Source organism: Bidens hawaiensis, unplaced genomic scaffold (genome assembly GCF_021521415.1).
Source record: "Bidens hawaiensis isolate Kalapana, Puna unplaced genomic scaffold, B.hawaiensis_p1.1 tig00030252_1, whole genome shotgun sequence".
NCBI classification, from domain to species: domain Eukaryota; kingdom Viridiplantae; phylum Streptophyta; class Magnoliopsida; order Asterales; family Asteraceae; genus Bidens; species Bidens hawaiensis.
In genome coordinates this window covers 38,899-62,791 of record NW_027505175.1, presented here as the reverse complement: position 1 = coordinate 62,791, position 23,893 = coordinate 38,899, and the positions used below count along the sequence as shown (strand labels likewise).

At 34.7% G+C, this 23,893-nt stretch overlaps 2 protein-coding genes across 6 annotated transcripts; both read right to left on the bottom strand.

Moving 5' to 3' along the window:
- Positions 1-2,004: 2,004 nt before the first annotated feature.
- LOC143611231 (protein NUCLEOLAR FACTOR 1-like) lies at positions 2,005-5,762 on the bottom strand. Its single transcript, XM_077085485.1, has 17 exons — positions 5,714-5,762; positions 4,802-4,861; positions 4,581-4,722; positions 4,336-4,492; positions 4,136-4,259; positions 3,967-4,067; positions 3,733-3,864; positions 3,567-3,647; positions 3,337-3,488; positions 3,142-3,214; positions 2,996-3,055; positions 2,853-2,891; positions 2,689-2,777; positions 2,490-2,554; positions 2,237-2,283; positions 2,105-2,168; positions 2,005-2,021 (listed from the first exon to the last, which is right to left on the bottom strand). Exons 1-17 carry the CDS (start codon positions 5,760-5,762, stop codon positions 2,005-2,007), a joined length of 1,452 nt encoding a protein of 483 aa, XP_076941600.1.
- A 2,214-nt stretch (positions 5,763-7,976) lies between these two features.
- On the bottom strand, positions 7,977-22,156 carry LOC143611229 (protein transport protein SEC31 homolog B-like). Of its 5 annotated transcripts, none has more exons than XM_077085479.1 (22): positions 21,569-22,156; positions 20,472-20,526; positions 20,252-20,374; positions 17,977-18,073; positions 17,852-17,888; positions 17,665-17,770; positions 17,519-17,576; positions 17,330-17,427; positions 16,734-16,853; positions 16,611-16,653; positions 16,427-16,527; positions 16,237-16,364; positions 14,192-14,759; positions 13,279-13,371; positions 12,984-13,169; positions 11,827-12,040; positions 11,590-11,693; positions 11,079-11,177; positions 10,421-10,549; positions 10,084-10,330; positions 8,953-9,191; positions 7,977-8,320 (listed from the first exon to the last, which is right to left on the bottom strand). In XM_077085479.1, the coding sequence occupies exons 1-22, from the start codon at positions 21,889-21,891 to the stop codon at positions 8,231-8,233; spliced, it is 3,258 nt and encodes a 1,085-aa protein (XP_076941594.1). In that variant the 5' UTR covers positions 21,892-22,156; the 3' UTR covers positions 7,977-8,230. The 5 variants fall into 5 exon arrangements, with proteins under 5 accessions (XP_076941594.1, XP_076941596.1, XP_076941598.1 ...); XM_077085481.1 differs by having other exon boundaries at positions 10,084-10,324; XM_077085483.1 differs by lacking the exon at positions 11,079-11,177 and adding an exon at positions 10,845-10,946.
- Positions 22,157-23,893: the final 1,737 nt, after the last annotated feature.

The window sequence follows — 23,893 nt, the reverse complement described above, 5'->3', positions numbered from 1 at the left end:
CCATCAAGTGTAAATTTACATGAAAGAGTAGATGCAAGCTCTTTTGATCGAGACAAATAAACTCAGAACCAATGAATATCGTATAATACCGTGAAAATATAGTAGACTTCGAAAAGTATCTTGAATACCTTCATATAATACATACTTTAATGAAATGAAAACGAATAATCTACACTTTGAAATATCATGTCACATCAAAAGTTCAAAACCCTTAAAATATGTACCGGCATCATTAAGATTATCACGAACAACACAATGAACAACAACATTACGGAATCTCCTTCAAAATGTCGTTTCAGATTTCGTAACTATTGCTTCATCTGATCATCTTAATGAGGATATAAACTTCTTTATTGGTTCATGTTACATACTAGATTCAATCTATCCACAGTCACAAATATGTTACATACCAAACCACAACTTCAAGTGACCACAAAACTTAATTCAAAGTATAAACCTATTACTCTGACAAAAATCAAAAGCCGTATGCAAGTTTATAGTTACAATTTCATTGATGATCATAACAAAAAGTAAAAATACGCTTATCAGATGTCACCATCCGTTGAGCCGGGGTGGTACCGACAATTCTCTCCAACTGAATAAAGGTACAAGTAAAAAAAATTGTCAGTACACGTTAATGGATCTTGTTGCTAACAGGTCAAAATAATTGCACCAAAATATAACTAGCTTAAAAAGAAACAAATCAAACGGGTCAAAAGCCACAGTATTTACAATGCATAAGAGCTCTAATTATATCTTATAGTTAATTACACGAATGGTCCATGTGGTAAGTCCATCTTGCTCTAATAATATTTTATTCACCAAGAATCTTATAATTTGAACAAAAAGTGTTTTAAGTGAGCACGATTTGACCCATACCAAAGAAAGTTTGCCCGTGACCAAGACCCGCCCGTTTTTCCATATTGGTCAAAAGTCAACGAAAATACTAATGGTTACCTGGAAAAGATCAAAGCGAGAGAAGAGCACGGTGCAGTTCATGCTATGTGATCCTTCAAGCATATTAACAATCTGAAATAACACAATAACATTTATAATTAATATGATACAAAAAATAAATAAATAAATAAATAAATAAATAATTTATGTAAAATAATGGAAAACTAGAGTTAGAATAGCCTGCCTCGGGGTAGAACTCTTTCCGCTCAGGAAGAGAATACATTATCAAATTCTGAATCCCGCGAATCTGTTTTAGTAAAACACTTAAGTAACACGTATAATAACTTGTACTTAAGAGTGTGCTGAAACGGATCAAACCAGTTGACACAAAAAGAATTGACTAGAAAGAAAACGGGTCAAACGGGTTCAACTTACCTTGAATCGGCGGTGGAAGTGGGCCCTCTCAGTGTACAACATGATCTTCTTTTGTCCTTGAAAGAACCAGGCTCGTGAACGAGTAATATCAGGATCTTCTGTGTTCCTAAAGAGTCGAAAAAGATCAAAAAACGATATTCAAAAACAAATTACAAATAGTTTAGTTAAACATAGTAACTCACTCGCAAATCTGACACATGGATGCATCTTGTGACTTCAAAAAGTTCCTTACGCGAACAAACTCAAAGTAAGAACTTATAAATATCATAATCCCGCCCTGCGTCAAGCAAATCATTTATAGTTTACAAAGCTAAATAACTTAACTAATATTTCCTATTTTAACCTTTTAAAACATATATCATATAAATTATAGTACTTTGGTAAATTAAAATTTTGGAGACATTTAACATGTTTCCTTTAAAGCTAACTTTTTCCTATTTTAACCTTTTAAAACATGACCTGGGTCGACCCATTCATATGAAAACGGGTAAAAATCAGAATATCAACATGTTACCTGAACAGAATCTTTTATTTCTGGGAAGACCTACAACATCAAACATGAAAAACTTATTGTGATTACTATCCCATAGGCTGATATAGAAAATGAAAAATGATACCTTTTTCTTGAAGTAATCAAGGCGGGCCTCATGCTCATCTTCTATTGATTCGGTGTCAATACGCTCGTAAATCTGTACGTAAAGTCAAAATAAACAGATAATAATACTAATGTGTAGCGATTACAGTTCAAAGGATATGATATTTTTGAAATTACAGACCTGCCTTACTTGAAGCAAAACCTTTGGAAGAACACCTTTATGTTCATGCAACAATTTCACCTGCAAATTTGTCTTTATTTCTTATTTTTATTCTATTTACACAGCAAATATAAATAAAATATTCTCACCTTTCCTTCATAGTTGAGACATTGGTTGTTAAACAAAATTTCAATATCTGGTAAAAGAAAGATAATGCAAAACAAGTTACCATCATTATATCATATATAGAAGAAATGCATAAATAAATAAATAAATAAAACTGCATATATGAAGTCCTAAATGTTTTATAATAAAAATAATAGCAACCCTCAATTATGCATGCTAGATTTTTATTAATTAACTTCAATATAGTAAACAAACAAAAGAAAAATAGGATCTTACCTCGATTTACATAAGACCCTAAAATAATTGTTTGTCGATAGAACCGAGCATGTCCATCAAGATACCTATGCATGGAGACAATTAAGAAAAGACACTGAAAATATACTTAAAATCCAATCGTGTATTATAATATGCACGATAAAAGATATTTCTCAATAAAAGTTCATGCGAAACACAAAACAGACTTAACAGAATATACCATGGTCGTACGCGCATTATATCAGTTCCATGCTGCTTTGATGGTATACGATTCAACTGCTCAACAACAGCCTCCGTAAAGGACCAATTCTGCACAAGTGATGTTTAAGATTTCAATAAAAAAATAATGATTAATTATACAGAAATTCATTTTGGACAGTTTACCTGCATTGTTAACAAATCTGCATGATCAATAATCAGCACCTGTTCACAACAATTCCTTATATTAGCAGCTTAACAGGTAATAAGCAAAAAAAACAAATGTGCGAGCTTGTGTGTTTTTTACCATGTGAAAAAAATGGAATTACCTCAATAGAAGACAAATAATCAACATCTTTTTCCTTTTCTGCTTGAGCATCTTCAATTTTCTAGAAAAAAAAACACATACTCACATTTTACATATGTATGTATATGTTATATATATGTACATGATTAATAGTATTCATATACTCACTTTGATCAAACCGAGAGGAGATGCAACAATTATGTCTGAAGTATAAAAATCACTGTACAACTTTATGGTCTTCCTACAAAATACACAAGATAATCAAAAGATTAAACCACTATAAAAGGGCATAATGGTCTTTTCCTAACCGACGGTCCAATATAAACATTATGCAAATGAAAATGTTAACTTGAGTACAAATACTTGGTAAACTTGATGCCAATCATGAAACAATCATTATTTTTCCCTCCAAAAAGTGTCTGAAAGTCTAACGGCTTTGACTTTTTCCATGAATCAGGAATACGATCTTCGCCGCCAAATTGACCAGCGAATCGATCAATGCAGTCCACATTAACCTGTTGAAATCAAAATAAAAATCAAAAATCTTTCTTTTAACATGTCAAAAGTTATTCTTTGGTAAAATCAAAATGTACCTTATGCCCTTCAGGAGTCAACTGAATCAGTTTAGTAATTACTCTGTATGCAATGCTTGCATATGGCAATAATATCAAAACCTGAAATTGATTACAATAATAATTACCTAAAAATGATATATTAGTGAAAAATAAAAATATTGATTTTTTTTAAATATTAGTTTACCTTCGGACGAGTATATCCGTGATCAAGAAACTTCTCACTGGTCAAAACTTCTGCACCCTTTGACTCATTAAGTTTTGCTAACACTTTGTCATTCTTTGTTACAAAATTTCTTGTTTTAAATATGTGATTTAGCTGCATTAATAAAAACCTTAATCACCCTTCAAGTTTTTACAAAACAACTGTTATTTATGACACTGTGATAGTAAAATAAACGAATAAACGAAATGTACACACCGAGTGTAACAAGTAGGCATCCATGATATTCGAGTCTTCTTCCCGTCCTTTATTATAAAATGGCTTTTTGTTGTGGAGCAATATATCCCGATATGTGTTACCTATTAAAATAAGTAGATGGAAAGTTAAACTTGAAGTTATTATAATTAACAAAAAATGAGTCACTTACAAAGAGAGAAGAATGATCTCTGTCTTGATGAATGAAGATCGTGTCCTCCGGATGCCTTGTAATTATTCAACCAATGGTCATATAACTTCGTATTTAGACCATAAGGAGAATTCGTGTAAGAATCCTGCAAATTGTAGCACAGATTTAAAAAAAAAAAAAAAAACCTTCAGTTATAAATGTTGCATAATGGTCAACAATACCTCTAGATTCAGCTCTTTTGTTGCTACCCACTTGCAGTTAGCTGCATCAACTCCACATTTATATTTCCATTTTTTGGTTGAAAGATTTTTAATCTCTTCTTTTGTTAATTTGTACTCCAGGTGATCGGAGAACGAACTGCATGAAGATAATAATAGCCTTTAGTGCAAAAATTCATTATATACGTCGTCTGTTTAATTCTTCTTGTCGGTGTTAATAAATAAGAAACACGAAAATATCATAATACCTTGAACTTTCTCCAACCATATCAGATGCCACATCATCATCCTCCTCATCTTCATGTTCATCATCTTCAATGTGTTCTTCTAAGGCTTCGCCTTGTGTATCATTTTGGTCCACATCGTCACTCGCATATTGGTTTTCAGACACTAATTATCAGAATAAAAACATTTAAAGCACGAAGTTGGATAACTTGGATTTACAAAAGGTACATTATGTGCTTCTTACCATCCTCATCTTCTTCAAAAAAACTTAAAATCATTTTCCTCATCTTCATCTCCACGTTGTCTGCACATAGTGCACACAATTAACAAAACTTAAATTTTGTAAGCTCAAATCTTTAAATTCAAACAATTAGTTAGAGTTGTGCATGGCTTTACGGGCGGATATAGTTTTTTTTTTTTGGGGGGGAGGGTGGGGGGGTGGGGTTCAGGATACCCCTCAATTTCTTTCAAGGAAAAGTGCAAAATCAGTGCAAATTTTTTTCTTCTTCGTTTTATGTATTCGGGCCCCTAGGTCCAAAAAAAACTTTAGGATACCCTGAATTTTTCTTCTAAATCCGTCACGCCACAGTTTTGTTTGGGCTAATACCAAACTTTCGGTTTTAAGTTTTTGGAAACAGTTTGGTTTTGGTTTTTTCAGGTTTGCCATATGTGCTTGAAAAATTGGCCCCAAATAATTTTGTTAGTTAATAATTATTTGATTACTATACATTTGGGCTAAAATATATATGTTAGTATATTTATTGAATTCTTAAAATTACTTAAAATTGAAAATCTGCAAATTCGGGTCGGTTTGGTTTTTTTGACTTTTGTTACATGCAAAACCAAAACCAAAACCAAAACCAAACCGAAAGTTTGTTTGTTTGTTTTTTTCACAATATCCCTACAATTAGCATATTAATTATGATTACCTCTTGTTATAAGCATGAGCAGCTGATTGATTAGCTGAAGCAAGCATCTTTAACAAGTTATCATACATTGTTGGCTGTTTGTAAACATGCATATCTGATTCTTCTGAAGCTATATATATATTATCATAATTAAGCAATCAAACATTAATTAATTAATTAACTCATCATCATATATACAAAACAAAGATGAGTGGTTAATACAATTTGTGACATATTTATAAACTTGCCTGGATCATCCAAAACTCTTCTAGCACGCTTATTATTATTATTCGCCATAATAAAAAAAGAAAAGTGAATAAGGGTTTTACTGTTACCACTATCAAAGTTGTAACTTGTTCACGTTTATAATTTTATGGGCCCATTAAAGTTTTTTATATAATGCCTCTATGGGAATTTTAAATATCAATGGATTCTGGTAGGCCCAATGGTTTTGTGTAGTTCGGTAGAGGTTCAAAAATAAAACTGAATAACGAACCGGACATGAAAAATACCTGAAAAATACTTCAAAAAGTATAGCCCCTTAAAAAACCTAATTGGCTAAGGGTATTCCCAGTCTGTTCCTCATCTCCATTTCTATAACTACACTATAAAACACTAAAATTCTCTCTCATGTTCAATTAAATAATATTTTTTATACCTTTATCATTACAGTTTTTTTCTCTTCTACCCACAATCAATTCAACAAATATTAAAAAATAAATAGGGACAAACAAAGTTTTCCCAAATTTATAAAAAAATCACTACATTTTCTCTCTCCACCCTATAATTTACACTCACCACTCAAAACCTCACATTAAAATTTACGAACTTTCCACACAGAAATTTAGGGGATGGGTTGGGAATGCTAGAATATACCCAAATAATAATACCCGGAAAACCTTGAAAATAGGGTTATTTCAATGCCTGGAATACGGTATTCAAATACCCAGTTCTATACCCGACCCGAACCCGATGCATAGGTTATAGTTTTAAAAGACAATGCCCGGTCATACCCGATTCCGGTTCCATACCCTTAACCGGTATTAGAGAAACCCAATTTGTGCACATTTACTGTTCGGCATTGTATTCACGAAAAATAAGACACTAGTAAGAAGATAGAAACTCAAAATAGAACAAAAATCTGATTACGCCTCAACCAACGTCAAACTACAACACTCTTCCGGTCTAAACAATGACATAATTTATTATTCAGCGACAACTAGCCAAACTCCGTAATGTATTCGATGGTTTTATTAATCGAAACGCGTTTATGGTTGAAAATCTTGTAATTACGCTCCTTTCAGATAGACCAACAAATCATCCAGAGCGCTTGGAAAGTTTTCTTTTTTCTCTTACTTTCGCTGACAAAAATATGGTTGTTCATAATATCTCTCAAGAAGAATGCATAAACGGGACAGATGTTACACCATTGGCTAACAATAGGCCAAATCGAATGGACCAGTGATACTCATAACTTCCAATTTAGTTGCCAAGTAAAATCCCAAATCCCCAATAGCATAGTTATCATATATTTACAATTAATATCAACGCGATATTGCTTGTAAGTTTCCCTATTTTGGTCATAATAGTCATTGCTCCCTCCCCCTACCTCCTATATGATTGTAAGAGCATAGAAAGTTTGGAATGCAATTTGGAGTGTTAAAGATGACTATCTAGCTTCACGTGCCGCATGTAACAAGGATCTTCTATGTTTAGTGCATGTTAGATGAGATCTTTGTGGTTAAATATATATTTGTTCGAGGATATCCACCATGAACACCCATGAAGAATGCATGGACAAATGCCAAAAGAAAGTAAGAAACATTGTATTTCTAGTAGAGAGAAAGGTAGCAATGATATAAACATCACATTGTTTAATATTAGACACATGTATTCCTGATATTTTTGAACAAAAGCATAGATATCAAATTTTAAAAAATAAGAGCAATTATAGGAAATATAAAATTAAATTTCATAACAAAACAGTATACAATTAAAAGAGAAGATAAGTGTTTAGACAGATTTAATTAAAAAAAATACATATATTGTAATTATTTAAACTGTTTAAAACTTAATTAAATGCGACACCAATCTTTGACTTTTATCTATATAGTATAATATAATATAATGACATGTAATAGTGAAATGATTGCTCATGTGTTTTATCATAAGAGATTGGTTATAATTATACACGTTTGTAATTCTTAATATGTTTACGAGTTGAAAGATTTTTATTTTCTTTCGTAAAATAAGCACTTGTCAAGAAGTCTTTTTTAACAATATCAACTAATTAAGTTCATTAGAAAACATCCCAACCGTCTTTTTAACGAGGGTTCATGTGTGTTAACTCTAATTTTATCGAGTACAAATTCAAGAAAATGGAGATGGGGAGGACATGAGACTAACAAAATGTCGAGACGAAAAATGAAACTGGTTTAAAATAAGTTTTCTTTTTATATATAAAATTTAAGAATATTTAATAAAATTAACCATAAATGTAAACTAAGAGAGTTGTTCATTTGGTATATCTCTAGTGTTTATGGTATCAACTCTAATATCAGATTTAAGTTCAAGGTGAGTAAACAAGTACAAAAGAAAAATAAGCTAAGAAAGCTAGTCAAGAATACCAAATCTATTTCACACAATAAAGGGCAAAAACACCAACAAAACCCTGTTATCTAACTTCTTTTAACCGCTTTAAAAATTCGGAAAATCTTATATTATAAAAAGAAAAACAAAACCTTGTTCAACAATTAGTCACTCGTTCATCTTGCATTCTGCCTGATCTTGATCATTCTTTTGAGCGTTGCTAACCAGAAGCTGCACTCGTCCCAGTCACTAGTCGTAAGATCAACCTGTAAAAACGGTCACACAGTTTCAACCTATTTGAACCGTTTCCTTTATAGTTAATTTTTTTACTATTTTACACGGCCGCCCCAGAGGGTGTGCGAACCGGACAGTCGGCCAAGGCCCGTAATAATAGGAGGCCGACACTTTATATAGATTAAAAATATGAACCTTATAAAATATGATTGGATCTTTGATCATCTTATAATTATTGGGCCCAAAACTTTTTTTCATCCGAAATCCATTTAATCAAGTTAAAGTTATTGGGCCCAATCTAAAAATCAAATAAAAAATAAAATAAATAGCGGCCAACAGTTATGCTATTCGTCGTTTAAAAAATTAGCTTATATATTTCGTTACTCGTCATGGCCTACGAGCCTTTTAATTTCGGCTCAGCCGAGGTATTTAAATCCTCTTGAGACGGCCTTGCGTATTTTACCTGTTACACCAAAAGACTTTTTTAAGTACAATTGGATTTGTTCACAATAACCCCCATACTACTCAACAATTACATTTTAGGTCCCTCTATTATTTGTTTGAACCATTTCCTAATTAGACTTGTTCACAATCCCCAGTACTACTCAACAATTATACGGAGTATATAAGGTCCTCCATTATATGTTATGAAACAAAACGATACCTGGATTTTGAGAGCTGCAGGGAAGTCACCCTGGTCCAAAGCTTGACAGAGCTGAATAAGCTTTTCAGAAGCGTTTATGGAGATGTCGTTATTGTTTAGTTTAGCAAATAAAGCACCTATTTTCTTTGAATTGTCATCAATTTCCCGTTTCTTAGCTGGAACCGCGCGTGAACCTCCCAGGGCTTCTGACGTCTCGTTGAAGAGTCTAGTCAGCGTTCCAATAACCGGTTTTTGCTGAGCTGGTACACAATACAATACAAAGTTCATTGCTATATCAAACCATGGTGTGTGTGTGTGTGCGCGCGCTTTATATTATTCCAAATGAAAACCACGTTAGGGATTAGGGGAGTTCATTATTTGAGTTCAAACCGACTAAAGTCTTAACCCAAGAACAAAACCGAACCTAATTACATATTTGGTTTTCGGTTGAAATCAAATTGGGTTTTTGGTCCGAATAAACTGTATCAGAAAATGGTCATTTAAGTTTTGTGATTTAGCCCAATCAAATTACAACTTTAGCACAATCTTATTTAACCCAGCCCAATCCAATAACAAATAATGGTAAATTTTTAAAACAGATTAAAAATAAAAAGGTCAATTATTTGGTTTATGACTTGTGTGGTCAAAAACTGAAAATTGATCGAGTTAGGTTTTTAATTTTATTTTGACCTTCCTGAATTCAATTCTAGTTCAGTTTCGAACTTTTTGAACTCTGTTTCAGCTCGGTTTTTGGTTTCGACCAAAAAAAAAACTTCAAACTTAAACCGAACAGAAACAGTTTAAAACTAAACCGAATTGCATAATCGGTTCAGTCAAAACTGATGACAAGTTCTTGGTTTCCAGTTCTAATTTCAGTTGAAACCAAATTGGGTTTTTAAGGTTCAGTTTTAAAAATCTGAATTCGCTTCGAGCCATATAAACCGAATATCAAACAAACAATGGTTATCTAGCCCAAACACAATCTAATAACAATATAAAAAATAAATGTATTCGGTTGAAACCAAAATGAATTTAAATTCAATTTTTGGCTCAGTTTTGAACTTCCTGAATTTAGTTTGGTCTGGTTTTCAGTTTCGACATAAAAAATTCAAACCGATGAACACCCGTATCAGGAATGAGAAAATGATATACCAGGGACATTTGACACGTCAGCAGTCTGCACTGTTGGCGGAGGAGACTCTGTAACGGGGTTGGGTTGTTGGATTTGACCACCTGATGCAGTTCCTCGCATTACTGCATTATTACTATTGACGGGCATAAAACCTCTTACAGGAGATGCAGGCGCCACATTAGCTGGTAACTTTGGGCCTGTAACATTCGCCATTAGGCCAGGCCCGGGTGGTCCACCTTGATAGTTGGAATTACCATTCAACTGAGTCTGGTAAAAGATAGACAGTCAGAATCATGCAAAATGGATCAATTTGGGCTATGTTTTATCACAAACAGGTCAAAAAATAAATACACATACAGAATTTAAGTGAGAACCCAAAGTGTTGACTTGCTGGTATTGGTCAACGTTTCTCAGTGCTGGTGGTGTCACGGGAACAAAGGGTCTTGTAGCTGTTTGAGTTGTAACCGGAGGTTGATTAAAGCCCAACTACAAGAATGCAGAATAGATGTTAATTCGAGAGAGAACATCATCAGAATTTCACAATTTACGTACAGTTGGACCAGGAACTGCAGGTGATGGAACAAACATGCTCCTTTGTGGCTGTTGATGATGGTTGTTGTAAGATGGAACAGATTGTTGTTGATAGTTTTCCTGGAAAAAAAAGGAACCAATCAACAAAACATACTTTCAATTAAATTCGAATGTAAATAAATAGTGAACCCTAGTGAAATCAGAAAATTTATGCTATTTATTTTGTTAACGGCTTAAATAAATTGCATACAGTTGGACAAGGAACTGCAGGTGATGGAACAAACATGCTCCGTTGTGGCAGTTGATGATGGTTATTGTAAGACGGAACAGATTGTTGTTGTTGATAGTTTTCCTGGAAAAAAAATACAAACCCATCTATAAAACATAATTTCAATTAAATCCGAATGTAAATAAATAATAAACCCTAGCGGAATCATCAAATTCATGCTATTTATTTTATTAATAGCTTGAATACATTACGTACAGTTGGACCGGGAACTGCAGGGGATGGAACAAACATGCCTCGTTGTGGCTGTTGATGATGGTTATCGTAAGACAGAACAGATTGCTGCTGATAGGTTTCCTAGAAAAAAAAAGAACCCATAAATATAACATAATTTCAATTAAATCCGACAGTTTGGTTTTATGTATTGTGAAAAACCGATTTTTCGGTTCAGTTTTGCCATCTAAAAGAAAAACAAACCAGAAAAACCAACTTTAAAGAATTTATTAGAAATTAATAAATGGTGTAGCCCAAAAATTTTAGGTGCAGATGTGTAAAAATCAATAGCCATTGCCAAAACCAAAAATCGGAAGTTTCGGTTTTTGGTTCAGTTTGAGCACAAAAACGACCACGCACACCTCTACACCATCTTATCAAGAACTTCCAGAACTAATGATATGATTGGCTAATCTATAATAATCCCCTTATAGTGAAGGTTTCAGGCTCCATCTACAGCAGTGGGAAGTTATAACAAGATAAGAACATAAAATACCTGATAATAATTTTGATGGGGCTCCACAACTGAATTCATATGTTGGTACACATCTGTATGTGTTTGAGAATAACCATAATCTGCAGACACGGTTGCGGTTTTCTCTATAAAAAAAGAAAAGAAAAGGAGAACATTATTATATGTTGTTGCATGGTAAAGTCTTACTAAACGTTCAGAAATAAAACTCTTAAAAATTGTGAAGATCCATATTTTAATAATCGTTGACATGGCGCATACCCGGTTCAGATGAGAGGGCAATCCGGTCTTTTAAGATGGAAAGTTCAAGAGACAGACCATCGGTTCCTATTAACTTCAAATATTCCATCGCGGTTGATAAACGCCCTTGGCTTGCTAATATTTCAGCATACTTTTCAACAAGTTTGCATAAAGAAGCACTGAATTTGTTTTGGCCAGTTGCTAAAGCAAGTACCATTGTTTTCTCCATTAATTCCTTAACACAAATAATAAACAGTTAGTAATGCACCAAAAAGAAAGGGCGATTTTACATACCCCTCAATAGGCCTCTGTAAACGAACCGAACGCAGGAAGTTGTTTATGTTCGTTTATTGATTAACGGACAAACATGACCACCATTTTTTGTTCATTTAAACTCAATGAACGAACATGAGCACATGTCATGTTCGTTCATTCTTGTCAGTGCATGCTTGTTTATGTTCATTGATGTTCATCAGTTTACGTTTGTTTAAGTTCGTTCGCTTATATATTCATTAAGATCCATTACAACTAGTCTAGTTTTATAAAATTAAAAATCACCAATTGTAATGTAGTTTAGTTGGTAATTTTTAGCCAAACAGATTGATGTTCTCGTTAACTTTTCAAATGTTGTTCGCTCAATTATGTTCACTCATCTATGCTCGTTCTTTTGTGTTCTTTTAAGTTCATGGACCGTTTGTTTATATTGTTAACAAACGAACGAACACAGATATGTTCCTTTTCTTAACGAACAAACACAAACAAAAAAACTCCATTCATTAAGTGCTCCTGTTCGATCGTTTGTTCGAATAATGCTTCTTTCATGTTCATTCAGTTCGTTTACAGGCCTACCCCTCAAATTTCGCATAAATATTTAATATCAAATGCACCCATTCAAATTACTTAAAGTTTCATATCTACCCATATCCCATTTCATTAAATATAATTTACGGTGTGACAATTGTACCCTCTTCTTTCTCCTTACACTCCAATTATCATATCTTGATGAAGGTTTAAGGAAGGGTATAAACGTCATAAATTCGAAAATGGGTATAATTGGTATCATGATTTTTTTGTCAGGTAATATGGTGTTATACCATTTTTTGAGGGGTATATTAGATTTTCCCCAAAAATAAAGATTACATGTTTGTTTGACTTTGACTTTAACTTTGTTTACATACCTGAAGTAGGTCAACATAGGATTTCCCCTCATGGTCAACTGTAACCTTCTTTGACCAGATTTCTACAACTTTATCAATATTCCCAGAACATATGTAACAAAGAGCAGCTGCTAATAAATTACCAGCAGTTACAAGTCTAGAAGCGAGATTATCACATAGTACAGTCCATTCATCACCCTGTGCAAACTGTCATTAAATCCCAAAATAGTTATCAGTAATTGATTTTTAATACACATGTAAGTGCAATTTGACATGAAAATTATAAAAATATTTTTTTATAATTTACGCGACTTACAGTGCAGAGGAGAGCAAGAGTCTCTTTCCAAGATTTCAGGGGCCTGGTATTCACTAAACTAACAAGGTCACTATTTACCATTGCAGCAACAATCTGTGAGTCAGGAAATCATAAAAATAAAAAACTGAAAAAACAACATTAAGATAAACGAGTAAATGTTAATACCATAAAAACCAATATACTTTCTTACTTTTCATGAAAAAGTTGCTCAGATATAATTTTGATATTAAGGATTTAATATCCCTCAACTTGAAAAAAATACGCAAAAAAAAACAAACTACTTTTTGTATTCCCTAACGTGTTTAAGATGCACATAAATTTGAAAAGGAAATAAAATAATACTAGTTAACTCCTAAGTTGGTTTTTATAGGCCTGTAAACGAACAGAAAGAGGCATGTTTGTGTTCGTTCATTTAACTTTAACCATCAAACGAACGAATACAAAACAATAAATGGACTTTCTTGTTTGTGTTCGTTCGTTAAGAAAATGAACATGCTCGTCTTGGATTGTGTTCGCTCGATAATATTCTAAGCCAACGATTAACGAAAATAAACGCACATAAACAAACACAAACGAACATGACCAACGTGAGTTAAAAGTCAGCGTGAACATCCATATTTAATACAAAACACCATCATCATTACATCAAACATTTCAAAATTAAACAAATATATCTAAACAAGTTTTAAATATCAAAATCAAATAGATTATAAGTTAATTTTAGTAATACATAAATTTGAATGAATACTTAAACGAATGAACAAATATATAAACGAGCATAAAAGAACAACGTAAATAAACAAACATAAACGAAGGTTCGTGAACGTACATGAACAAACGGTTCATTTATAGGCCTAGTTTTTTATGGTATTAACCCTAAAACAAAACAAAACAAGAGGGAAGAAAAACATACCTTCAAGTAAGGAGAAGTACTAGTTTTGAGATAATGATCCCGAGTGGTCACCCACAGGGAATCACCACCAACTTGTGCAATAACTAATGCATCCGCCATCTTATTAGCAGCTATGCACTGTGCAGTCGCTTCCTTATAATCCCCAACAACTAACGCGCGTTGAATCACATCATCAAACGCATTATCAACAATTTCATCTTCTAGATCATTTTCTTTCGTATTCAAATTTTCAACAACTGGAACCGACTCTTCAATAGCAAAAGTAATATTGGAAGTTGACACAGGTGTGACTGCTTGAGGACTCGGTAAACTGTTAAAGAAATCTTCCCCATTATCAGATGTTAGATGGTTGTTGAGTGTCGGTTTTGCCTCCATAACTTTACTTTCACTAACTTTGTCAAAGTTTAAAGAATTTATCTCCTCAGTGAGATTGTCTAGTATTGAAACATTGTTTTGTTCTTCTGCAGGTAAACTGAAACCGAGGTGGTGCAAAAGTTTTGTTCGTGCAGTTCCGTCATCTTCAAACATAACCTTCAAGAGTCCCCATGTTTCTTTGTCATCTTCAGATCTGTTTCAAATAACACAAAATTTGCAGGTTTGAGTTTAGTCTAAACAAGATTTGGTCGATTCTGCAAACACGTTGAGCTAAATGAACTGTATTCGTGCCGAATCCAACGGATTTACAGGTTGACCCATTTCAGATAATACGAAATTCGCAGGTTTGGATTCAGTCTAAACGAGTTCGGGTCAAGTTTAGCTAAACGGGCCGTGTTCGTGTAGAAGCTGGCGAGTTCACGGGCCGATCCATTTAACCCGTTTCATATAACATGAAATTTGCAGATTTGGGTTGTCTAAAATCTAAATGGATTCGTGTTAGTTTCAGGTCAAACCACCAAACACGTTTAACCAAACGGGCCGTGTTTGTGTCGAACCCAGAGGATTCACAGGCTGACTCCTTTAACCCATCATTATAATTTTTTCTAAAATGTGTTTATGTAATAGCTTAAACTATTTGGGTGTTTTTATGCCAAAATTTTGTGGCTTGAATATAAATTGGCATACTTAAAACTTAATTGCTTCAAAAGTAAAAACAATACGTATATTAAGACTGTTTAAGATACAATTCGCATAAAGAAAAAACAAAAAAAAAATTCTTTTTTCGGGTAAAACATATCTTGTTTGTGCAAACCCGTGAATACACGTTCCGTGTTCAGGTTCATGTGTGCGACATGATTTTCTGGTTGGTATCATGTTCGAGTAAAAATTTCAGGTTCATATTGAGTTCGACCCACCAACCTGCAAATGCGACCCATTAATCGCCCTGGTTGCGGTGCACGCATATAATGTATATATGTGGGCCCTCGGGTGGGCAAAAGTGAAACTGCACTAACTTTGACATGATTTTACTAATTTCGTGAAAATAACGTCAAAAGTGGCGGAAGGTTAATCAGGCATCATGTGGTGGCGTTGATGGCCGAAAGACAAAGGTAAAAGCACCAATCGGCGGGTGTCCCAATGGTTGAGTGTTATGTGCCTTATGTCCAAGGCTTGATGCAAAACTACTGAGCCGGGGGTTTCACCGGAAGCAGCCTCTCTATTCCTATAGGGTAGAGGTAAGGCTGTCTACATCTTACCCTCCTCAAAACCTACCATAGCTTTGCTATTGGTGGGATATATTGATTACGATGACGATGACGATGATGAGTTCTAGGAACATTCATCGGTTCGAATATCGGTTTATTTGATTCAATTTATTAAATTCTTAAAAGATTTCGTCCCTAACCGAAACCAAACCAAATTATAAATGTGTCTCACCCAACCGATTTATTCAGTCCAGTTATCCGAATAAGCAAGATTTGTGGACCTGAAAACCAAATTCACAATCCGGTTCGGTTGTTTCCAGTTACGAATATGAGTCGGTTTTCAGGATTTTTCGGTTTTTTAGCACCCCTAGTGGTAGTGATTAACGAGGTGAACGATTAAATTAAGTTAGCTTAAAATGAATGAACTAGATGTGATTAACGAGAAATCGAGAATATACATACTTGGATTCTTGAGTTTTTTGGTCACACAGAAGTCTCAATAAAGATCGGTCACCACTACATATTGCAGCTTCAAATTCAGATGAATTACTTGCTATATTATGTTCATTGACCAAATCATGCACATTAACCTGAAACATTATTAAAATGAATTACAAAAATATAAATATATACAAGAAGCCAATAGAATTACCTCTGAAGCCCCATTAGTTGTGTGAAAACAAACAAGTTTGCCACCAAAACCAAAACAAACTCCACCTTTGCGTTGATACCATTTTGGTGCTTTTAAAGGTGCTACACATAAACCAATAATAGCAATAATTATTATAATAGCAATAGTTATTATATAATAACGATAATGATAATAAAAGTGTTACCTGAGCCAAAGTGACCCTCACTGACACCATATCGAGCACAAGCCTATACAAAATAATAAAAACCCATAACGTTAAACAACAATGGTGCAACATTACGGCGTTATTAAGAGCAATATATCGAACCTCAATGTTATAAATACCAATTTTTCCATCAAATGAAGATGCTGATATAACCCCAGGTAATTTTGGATACCAGTGGACATCAAAATTCCAATTGGTGCCAGCTGGCAGTTCAGATACAATCTGCAAAGTTGAAATAATACCAACAGTTTAGACCTCAGAAAACCACAATATAAGGCCTAAAGAACCGAACCTTCATGAACCATTCAACAGCAAGTTCGTTTATTTCAAAACATAGGAACATTGACACTTCTTGTTAATTCATTTACAGTTCCTTAGTTTACACTCATTAATATATTCATTTAAATTACTTTGGGCCAATATAACTTAGTCTAGTTTTAATATGTTTTTAGGCCCAACACATTGTTTTTCACATTACTTAGTTTTAACTGGTTTTAACTCAGTTGTATTCGTTCATCTATGTTCACTCACTTATGTTTATGAACCGTTCATTTATAATATCAATGAACAAAGATGCACGAACCAATTTTCTTAGCGAACTGCGAACCCTTATTCGTCTAATTTTCCGTATTCGATCATTTGTTCGGTTGAAGTTAAACGAACCAATCAGTTATGAAACTGGAAAAGGATCTACACACCTCAGCGGAATTGGTGTCCCAGCATATAGTGCGGTTATCTTTCGCACATGTCAACAAATAGGTGCTATCATGAGGACACCATTCCATGGCAACAACACCTGGCATACGAAAAAGGGGCTTTAAAAATTGTGTATTTTATAAACAGTTGCAAGTATAAACATGCTGAAAGATAAATGATAACCAGTATACCTTTAGTATGGCCTGATAACTCTCGCAATGGTGTCATTGTGTTTCGCATATCCCATATCTGCATGCCAAAAATGAAAGTAACTAACCAACAAAAAACTGTCATTCATTTACAAATAAACAAAGGGATAATGACAATGATAAATTACCCTTAAAGAGGGTGAATTGTCATCATCAGAAGCAACAATAAGTTGAGTGGCAAAATCAGGATGCCATTGCAAAACCGAGCATCTTCTTTGAACTGAATCTGAGAAACTTTAAATCATAAAATCAAGCAAAGTTAGTTACACATTCATGACTTTATTTTTGCAAATTCATCATGCCAACTTAAGTTACCTTATAATTGGCTTTTGCTTTCTAAGATCCCAAACCACTGAAACCGCAAACAAAGAAAACCATATAACCATAAACATAAATAAATTGGAATAGTTTAAAAATAATCTGGTGATTTTGGCCCGTACAAGTTGCTCCATGAAAAGAAGTAGATGCTAAAATAGGCTGGACCTTCTTATTCCACGATAAAAATGAAATTTCACCATGAATCGAAGATTCACTGCCCTGCAGAAACAGGATTACTGAATGTCAACAATAAACGGAGGATGGACATGAACTAAAGTAAAACAACCAACTTTGTGATAAGTTACTGAACCAGCATGCAAATGCATATAACTCTGATTTAAATAAATTATTGAACTGGCACAGTAAATAAACACATAAGCACTCTTGAATTTGGTGCTCTGCTCATAGCACAATGCAGTTTGTTGCATACATGTTCACACATTGAAATTTGTGTCTTTCGATCATTATAAAAGTTATAAACATGCGACTTCAATGCTAACTCGTAACTGCAAAGTGCAAATAATCATATCTTCATAATATACTCTTCCGTGTGTCTTAAAGTGCAAAAAGCATATTCAAGATTATCCAAAACAAAGATAAAACATGGCAGAAGTTTTGTGGTCCATACATAATGACGCCGTGGGTCAACAACAATCCTTTATTGCAAATTCAATTAACACAGAACACAAGGTCGAGGTACAGGGATGACCGCAAATCGACCGTTTTAATTATAATTAGGGTTTATTATCACTAATTTATTATTAGGGTCTATTTGTCTTTAGCCCTGTCTAGATTTCTGATTTGTTTCTTATATTGAGGATTCCCCCTCTATTGTACTCACAGTTATCATATAACTTAATCAAGTATCTTTTACAGACCACATCTAATATCCAACATATTTCAACTATCTATGACTATGATCGATTCATGACGCAAGTGTAGATCAACCACACCAATGTTAAACAAATATCAAAGCTCCAAAAGTTTAAGAACCAAGATCAACACTAGACAGATTTTTCATAGAACAGTATCATCCATTCAAATCAACATCACGGACACGCACACACTCAAATGCATTCAAGAAAGATTATAAATAAAGGGTACTTGAAGTATGTTGCTTAAAACCCTAAAGCTGTTTCATACAAACATAAATATTTTATAAATTCACTTAAAAACTTCTGTAAAACAGCTCATGTTTTTTTAATAAAATGAGTTTTAAGCGTTAAATGGGCACTCAATTACACATGAACATATATACCATTATATGTAGCTATTAAAGACGTGAAGACACCAATTCAACAGAGCAGGGTATCAAATTCACAATCCACGTGTTGGGTAAGTCATATCATCATAAACACATGTTATATAAAGCATCAGTCTATGAAAACAAGTAAACAACTATAGATAGTAATCATGAACCATTCTTCAAAGAATGAGTTGAATTGGACAAATATAAATTGTATATGGGTTCATTTGAGTCATCTCAAATCAGTCAACAGGTGGGGTTTGGGGATACTTCAATTAGTCAATGTGTCAAAATGGATAAGATACTTAAATTAGACGTGTCAAAACGGATTACTATCATAACACTTGTTAACTTAAAAGGGGTTAGCAACATCCATAACCATTGTTTGCCTTCACCACCTACTCGTTGTCCATCGTCCCCAATGCCGTTGCCATCGCCGCCGCACTGCCTTTGCCGCCGTCAACACCACCGCCGACCCGTCACTGTAACACCGCCACCTCCACCACTACTCCACTGCCACCGCCGCGCTTCCATTGTCCACCAACTCCTCCACCTCCAATACCGCCTCGTAGTCGTCCCCCCACCACCAGCACAAGCCACTATGAGAAAATGTAGTTGATGAACCTATTATGGTACTCTGTTTTCTAAAACTACTCATTTCAACCCAACTCCATTTTGGCCCAACCCGTTTTGACCTGAACCAAATTGATGTTTATTAAAATGACCTGTTTTGCCTAAACTCATTTTGCTCAGAACCCATATCTACCTAAACTCGTTCTGACCCAAACCCGCCCAACCAGCCCAATTTGCTAGACCTAATAACAACCATATGCAGTTACCCTTCATCTCTCAAGATGATATACAAAGCAGTTCACTAAGCAGTGACTGACATGCATCCTTTGAGTGCCTTTCAAAGCATGTATTATAGCTTTAGTCATTTAGTGTGAGGATCAGGTTAGCCGCTCATAAGTAAATAGTAACTTTCTTGTGATCTAGTTTAGACTATATGGTCAAAATATATTTTATTGGTGAACAGTTCAAAAAGAACAAATCATAGATCTATTCGGTTACATATCAAGATATTACTAAGGAATCGCCATATGAAATGCAAGTCAAATTTTAGCCACGCAAACGTAGTAAACAACGGTTACCTTGAGAGGAGGAAAATGTGTCGCCTCTGTTGGTTTAGTCAAATCCCATATACAAATTTCACCTTCTTCAGCACCTGATGCAAGATGGTTTGGTGAAAGGGTACAAAAATCCAATCCTCGGACCTAGAAAAACAAATATTATTGCAAAATGAAACCAGCACTCTAAATTAAATTGCATGAATACAAGAACAATTTGCAGATGTAAAAAATTGAAACTCACAGGTCCTTTATGTCTTGATAATTGTTGAACAAAAGCACTTTCACCTTCTTTAGAACTAACACCAATCAAAAGAATTACAATAAGTCTTCCATTAATATAAGAACATAATATAGATGATCTAAAGATTTTAATTCACTCAAATAGAACACTGTCAACTGTCTATTAATATCAAAAATTCACAAATTGTACAGGTTTCCATATAAAATGTGTCATAATATGCTAAATATTGTTCATAGTTCATACAGCTATCTGGAAGTGAAATAGCTTGAGCTACAAGTAACCAAAAATAAGAACATGTTATGAATGATCTAAAGTTCTTAATTCTGACCAAGTTTCCTTAAATGAAAGAGGTTTCCATAAAAAAACGTGTCATGACATTAGGCTGTGTGTTGTGGAGCGTTATAGGGGTGCCATCCTTGCCACATAGGCAGAGTGACGCCATGAACACCACCCCACCTAAAACAAATGTCGGTGCCAAAGTGGCGTGATGGTGCAAGGCAGTAACACAATAACGCCCAAATGTCTGCACCTCAACTTTGGTTCAAGTGTTCACGGAATTAATTGTGTGAACCAGTAAAAAAAATCCACCACACTCCCCTTTACCACTTTCTTTTTTTATTATTCTTATATAGGGTTTGGTTTTGCTAGGACACAAAACATGCCGGAATAGACGGATTTGCGAACACGTGGCTGGATTTTATTGGCATTTGGCTCATAAACTCGTCGGCGTGGATATCAATTTGGCCGAGCCAACGAGTTTTGCTAGGGATGAAAAGGGAATCTTTAAAAAAGAAAAAAAAGGGACGTTTTGGTATACTCTCGGGCATTTTGGGAATTTTCCCTTCACTTACTATTCTAATGGGGTAGTGGCTAGTTAACCCACAACGCTAAATTAATAGAGCGACTAGCTACTGTCTCGCCGCTTTAACTAGCATTTGCTAATTAAACCACAACAAACACACCGCCTTACAAATATTATTATTATACAGTTTCATGAAACTGAAGTAGCTTGAGCTACAAGTAACCAACCAAATCATTCAACATTTTTCAAATCAGCTATAACAAATTACGTAATTAAGCAACTAACAGCACCATACCTCATGAGAACCCTAGGGTTCCAAACACCGATATTCCCATCCACAAGTCCACCAGCAACTAAACCAAGGGAAAACTCGTCCGAACCAATACTCTTCCCCCAAGCCAACCGATTAAACGGCTCGGAATTAGGTATGGCACCAGAGAACACTAACTCACGATCATCCGAGTCAAAATCGAGCTTAAACAGTTCGAGATTAGCAGACGAACTGAACGACAAGTCCACCGCTCCGGCCATAGTTCCGGCGGCAAAGAACGGCGCGTCGGGAGCAAATGCCACCAGTGCGGATCGGTCTACGTACTTTTTGCACGCGGATGAAGTCATTTTGGATTGGATTGGTGATGAATTGGAAGATAATTTGGGGTTTTAGGGTTAGGGTTTTGATTTTGTGTGATTTGGGGATTTGGAGACCCGATTGCGGTGTGATCGGATCGGCGTCGTAGGCGTCTCTGTTGTTTCTGACTGACTTTCTTCGGTAGGTCATGGTGGCCGTTTATAACAGTAGCGGTAGTACGTCATGCTACCCAATTACCACTTGCCACGTGTTATTATTATGAAAACATGGTGCTAAATATTCTCGTTTATATGAATTAGATGTGTGTAAACTTGTTTAAAACTCAAAACCGGTTTAAATTGAAGCATGTTCGTTTTGATCAACAAAAGTTAAATAGGTTTATGATCGGTTATGGTTCGGTTTTTGCCCTGTTTTGGTTAACCGGATTTGGTGGAGAAAGTTACAAATCAGTTTTGAACCTGAGGTTTCAATCGGTTCCAAACCGGTTTCTACATAATCGGTTTCAAACCAGTTTGGTTTCGGTTCAATTTTTGGGTCGGGTCGGTTAACCTTTATATTTGCCCACCTCTAATATGAATTGGATTTATTGGAATTTTTTTAAGAGATATTGGTTTTTAATGCTCCCAACTTTTACCAGTTAGTCGATATCACTCCCAACTTTTGATTTGTGTCACATCACTTGTTTCACATCACTTTCAACTTTCACACTATATGTTTTTGTCACTCCCTCACTAACAGACCACTAACATCGTTATTGGTGGTGGTGATTCTGACGTGGCTTTTTTTAACTGAGTTGGCATGTGACGTGGCTTTTTTTTAACTTAGTTGGCATATGGTGATGCTGACAAGGAAGTCCAGCTTTTATTTTCTTCCTCACATGTTGTCTTCTTCCACTTTCTCTCTAAGAAAACCTAACTCTAGCTACTATAATCACAACTCCGGCCACCCTCCACCCCCCCCTATACATCACTCTACACTTAACCGAAGGTACCTACAACCATCACCACTATCCTACTGCCGACACCACTTTAATCTATCATCATCAACACCTTTGCCGCTAAACTCACATCCCCTTAACCACTGTTTCCGTTATCATTCTCAGATCCACCTCTGTTACTCACCACCACCTCCCTTTAATAAATAAATTGATGATTTAGAAATGTTTATTTTTGGTCGATATTTGAGATTCCATTATTTATTGTTTTTAATGTCTATTGGTGTCAACACACCCCATGTTAATAATGGATCAAAGTATTTTCATGCATTGTTTTGCTACGTGTGTATCAACCTATGAAACTTTTGAACCATGTTTAGTTCTAGCTAACTGAGAATTTGAAGCTTCGACTTTGAACTAAGACTCTTTATAGTCTTTCACCATGTATATGAATTAAGGAAAAAAAAAACGAGGTCATCTTCAAAAATAGTATATCAATAAAGGGTTTACAAAATGTGGGTGTTACAACAAGAAACAAAAGGTCCATGGTCAACAATATTAGTCATAAGCCTTATATAACGGTTTTAAGTCTTTAACATAACATGTTTGACCTAAAAAAAGTTATTAGCTGTTAAAAGACATAAGATGGTCCATGATATTCTAAAACTAGCAAAAAAATAATATAAATAAATTCCACACCTTTTACTACACGTGGTTTCTAGTGACCATGAACACATTTAGTGAAATCACATATCGCTCCTCAATATTTAAGCCACACTCGAACCATGCCAGCGTTTGTGGCTGACACACACCACATTACAAGTGCCATAAACCTCACGAGTAACTGGTAAGGCCATGAGGTATGGCTCACGGTGCTGAGTTTACGCACGTGACACTATTGGAACACCATACCACCCCTTCACTGGTCACTAGTGACCGGGGAGGGGGGTGGGTGGTTGCATATGTCCATCCTCATGTGGATCGTTTTCCAAACCCTCCAATAATTTTTTCTTTTTTTTTTCAATTTTTTTTGTTTTAAGTAATATTATAAACGGAATAGTGAAGAATATAGTATAACTATAGCACGAGTTAAGTGA

Bases quoted from the DNA above. Each gene is read 5' to 3' on its own strand.
- LOC143611231 (XM_077085485.1), bottom strand. From the start codon at position 5,762: ATGGCGAATAATAATAATAAGCGTGCTAGAAGAGTTTTGGATGATCCA. The intron at 4,862-5,713 runs GCAAGTTTATAA...CACTATGTGCAG, and splicing joins AAGAGTTTTGGATGATCCAG to ACAACGTGGAGATGAAGATG. The intron at 4,723-4,801 runs GTAAGAAGCACA...TCTGATAATTAG, and splicing joins TTTTGAAGAAGATGAGGATG to TGTCTGAAAACCAATATGCG.
- LOC143611229 (XM_077085483.1), bottom strand. From the start codon at position 21,891: ATGACTTCATCCGCGTGCAAAAAGTACGTAGACCGATCCGCACTGGTG. The intron at 17,889-17,976 runs GTACGGGCCAAA...TTGCGGTTTCAG, and splicing joins TTCTTTTCATGGAGCAACTT to TGGTTTGGGATCTTAGAAAG. The intron at 10,947-11,589 runs GTATTTTATGTT...TTTTTTTTCCAG, and splicing joins CCCATCAAAATTATTATCAG to GAAAACTATCAACAACAACA.